Here is a 2,507-nt window from a genome sequence, read left to right on the forward strand (position 1 = left end):
AGCAAACAAACAAGTTCAATAGGGACTACATGTGATGATTGTTATATCCTCTCATGGGACTTATATATCATAGTTAAAAGCCCTAATATGACAATTATATGTAGAAGACTATGAACTAGACAATAACCATTTATTTTTACAGTGAATAATTTACTTGTAGTTATAAACGAAAAGTCAGTATCACGGTCAATAGGAGAATCAATCTCATCTATCAAATCCTCAATGCAGTTCATAAGAAGTCAAATATACAGTGACTGTTCAAAGTTAAATTTACTTACCTTTTGTATTGAGAACATGAGCTTTAAGGATATTGTTTCCAAAATTCTCTTGGTCTTTCTGTATTTGCTCAGCAACATTCACTAGGGAAGAAGAACAACTGTGCAACTCAATTAGCTGCAGTGTCATACTCTTAGCAAATTCTTGACGAATCTCTTCTAAGCAACTATAGTTTTTGATAATTACACGCTCCAGGCATCGGAAAGAATCATCAGTGGCTCTCCAATACTGGAGAGGCAAATCTTCGAGGAGCAACAACTTCAATTCAGGAAATCCTGTCTCTGTTACTTCCCACCCTTCTAGCGTAATGGCATTAGCTTTCAATTTGAGCACCTCGAGTTTGAGCAGTTGGATAATGATCCTCATGTCCTCCCGTTGTAGATAAGTGCTGTAAAGTGTCAACTTCTTGGGATTTGGTGGGAAGGAACTCAAACATGGAAGCCTAAAAAATGATTTTGCAAATGGAGATTCGGACGATCCAATATTTAGTGTCTCGAGTTCAAGTAAATATATAGGCACTGGGGCAGACTACAAAATTCATCCTCTGCCAAAAATTCACAACTTTTTCACTTCCCTAATCCCCTGAAATATTTCCTTTGTGTAGCAAGAAGGATTCAATCTAGAAAAACTTTGCAAGTTGTCCAAAACCGGTACCTTCATAGGAGAAGATAAATACAATCTTGTAGAATGGAAATACCTCAATTGAGGCATTTCTATAATTTCATTTTGAAAAGATATGGTAGGAGACTGTACTAGAGCACTTCCGTGAACAGTGGAAGTTAGAAAATTCCAAAGACTGGAAATCTGTAGACATTTAGAGATTGTAATCGTCAAAGCCACATACCTTAAGCAAACCAGGTCTAATAGTGGAGTAGGGAAATCATTGGGTACCAATGACTGCAAGTCCAGTACTCTAAGAAGCTTGAAATTAGACAGTCTCAATTCATTCGTAGGCTCAGTTCCACTTACAAAAAAGTGAAGGGAACGCGTTCTGCTGTGAGTAAGATCATCGAAAGGAACAGGATGATAATCTCTTTTCGAATTAACTGACACCCATCGGCGACCTTGAGGAGAAAACATTCTGTATGTTTTACCTGTTTCAGGATTTACAACATACAAAAGATTCTTGCATTCAGCTTCTCTCAATCATAAATCATGAGCAGGACCGTGAACCCTACATGTCTTGATTTTTCCGTTCAAACTTCGCTTGCTAACGACAACTAGACTTCCATCAATAAGCTGTTGTAAAAGACTAGAAGCCTCATTCTCTGATTCATCATGCCCTTTTAGCTCTAAGAGTCCTTCTGCAACCCATAATCTGATAAATTTCTTCACAGAAATCTCACTAGATTTTGGGAAAACTCCGAAATACATAAAGCAAGCTTTCAAATGAGACGGAAGATCGTTGTATCTCAAAGTGAGCGCTCTTGCAAAGGCTTCATGATCATCAACGGTTACTGATGAGCCTACGCTTTCAGCTACTTTCCTCTCGTGATCGATGATCTGTTCCTTGAAAGAATCAATGTCTTCTATAGCACATTGCAAAATCTTAAGAAGCCTCTTATGGGCTTTTCTTGGAAGGTGGAACAATCGTTTCAAGATATTAAGATGTGTCTTATGTGCCTCTCTTTGAATGTATGATTCAACTTCGTCTTCTGTTTCATGTGCTATATCTTTGACCTTTTTCTGCAAATCCCTCGGTGACTTGTCGTCAGAATTGTCAAGAAACTCTTTCAGAGAGCCAACCTTCTCGTAGAGTTGTTTCATATGTTCTTCGTGAACCTCTTTAAGGTGTAAGCTGGATAGTGGAAGCTGTTGAATTGTTCCCATCAATGAAATTACAGCAACATAAGCAGCCATCTATAGTTCTACATCCAGAAATTTATACAAGATTTGTGAATGAAGAAATTTGGCACTCTCAAAATGATAGACAAGCTTGACAACTACAGCTAAGTATATCAAGAGGTGGTCCTCTGTTAATATTAGTGGAGTATTTGATAGTGTTGGAAATTTGGATTTGGGCCACCCATGTGGGTCAACCCAGATCCATACCCAAATAAGTAAATATATAAGTAGTATGCTATATATATATATTACTAAATATAATGGGAAGAGAGAAAAGACATAACCTTTGGGAAAAGTCCCTAAAAGTTTTATCCTTCAGCAAAATAAAAAGGCTTATGCAGAAGAAACCAACGTGACTTTCTCCTCTGCCTCTTTTTCCCAACAAA

General features: G+C 37.5%; 1 protein-coding gene across 1 annotated transcript; it reads right to left on the bottom strand.

Moving 5' to 3' along the window:
* Positions 1 to 831: 831 nt before the first annotated feature.
* LOC132612140 (putative late blight resistance protein homolog R1B-14) lies at positions 832 to 2,136 on the bottom strand. Its single transcript, XM_060326471.1, has 2 exons — positions 1,455 to 2,136; positions 832 to 1,370 (listed from the first exon to the last, which is right to left on the bottom strand). The coding sequence occupies exons 1-2, from the start codon at positions 2,134 to 2,136 to the stop codon at positions 832 to 834; spliced, it is 1,221 nt and encodes a 406-aa protein (XP_060182454.1).
* Positions 2,137 to 2,507: the final 371 nt, after the last annotated feature.

This window comes from Lycium barbarum, chromosome 9 (assembly GCF_019175385.1).
Source record: "Lycium barbarum isolate Lr01 chromosome 9, ASM1917538v2, whole genome shotgun sequence".
Taxonomy (NCBI): Eukaryota; Viridiplantae; Streptophyta; class Magnoliopsida; order Solanales; family Solanaceae; genus Lycium; species Lycium barbarum.

What these genes read in the sequence shown, in the direction of transcription:
- LOC132612140 (XM_060326471.1), bottom strand. Translation starts at nt 2,136, where the DNA reads ATGGCTGCTTATGTTGCTGTAATTTCATTGATGGGAACAATTCAACAG. An exon ending in GAACGGAAAAATCAAGACAT is followed by an intron (nt 1,371 to 1,454) that starts GTAGGGTTCACG and finishes ATCCTGAAACAG; the next exon opens with GTAAAACATACAGAATGTTT.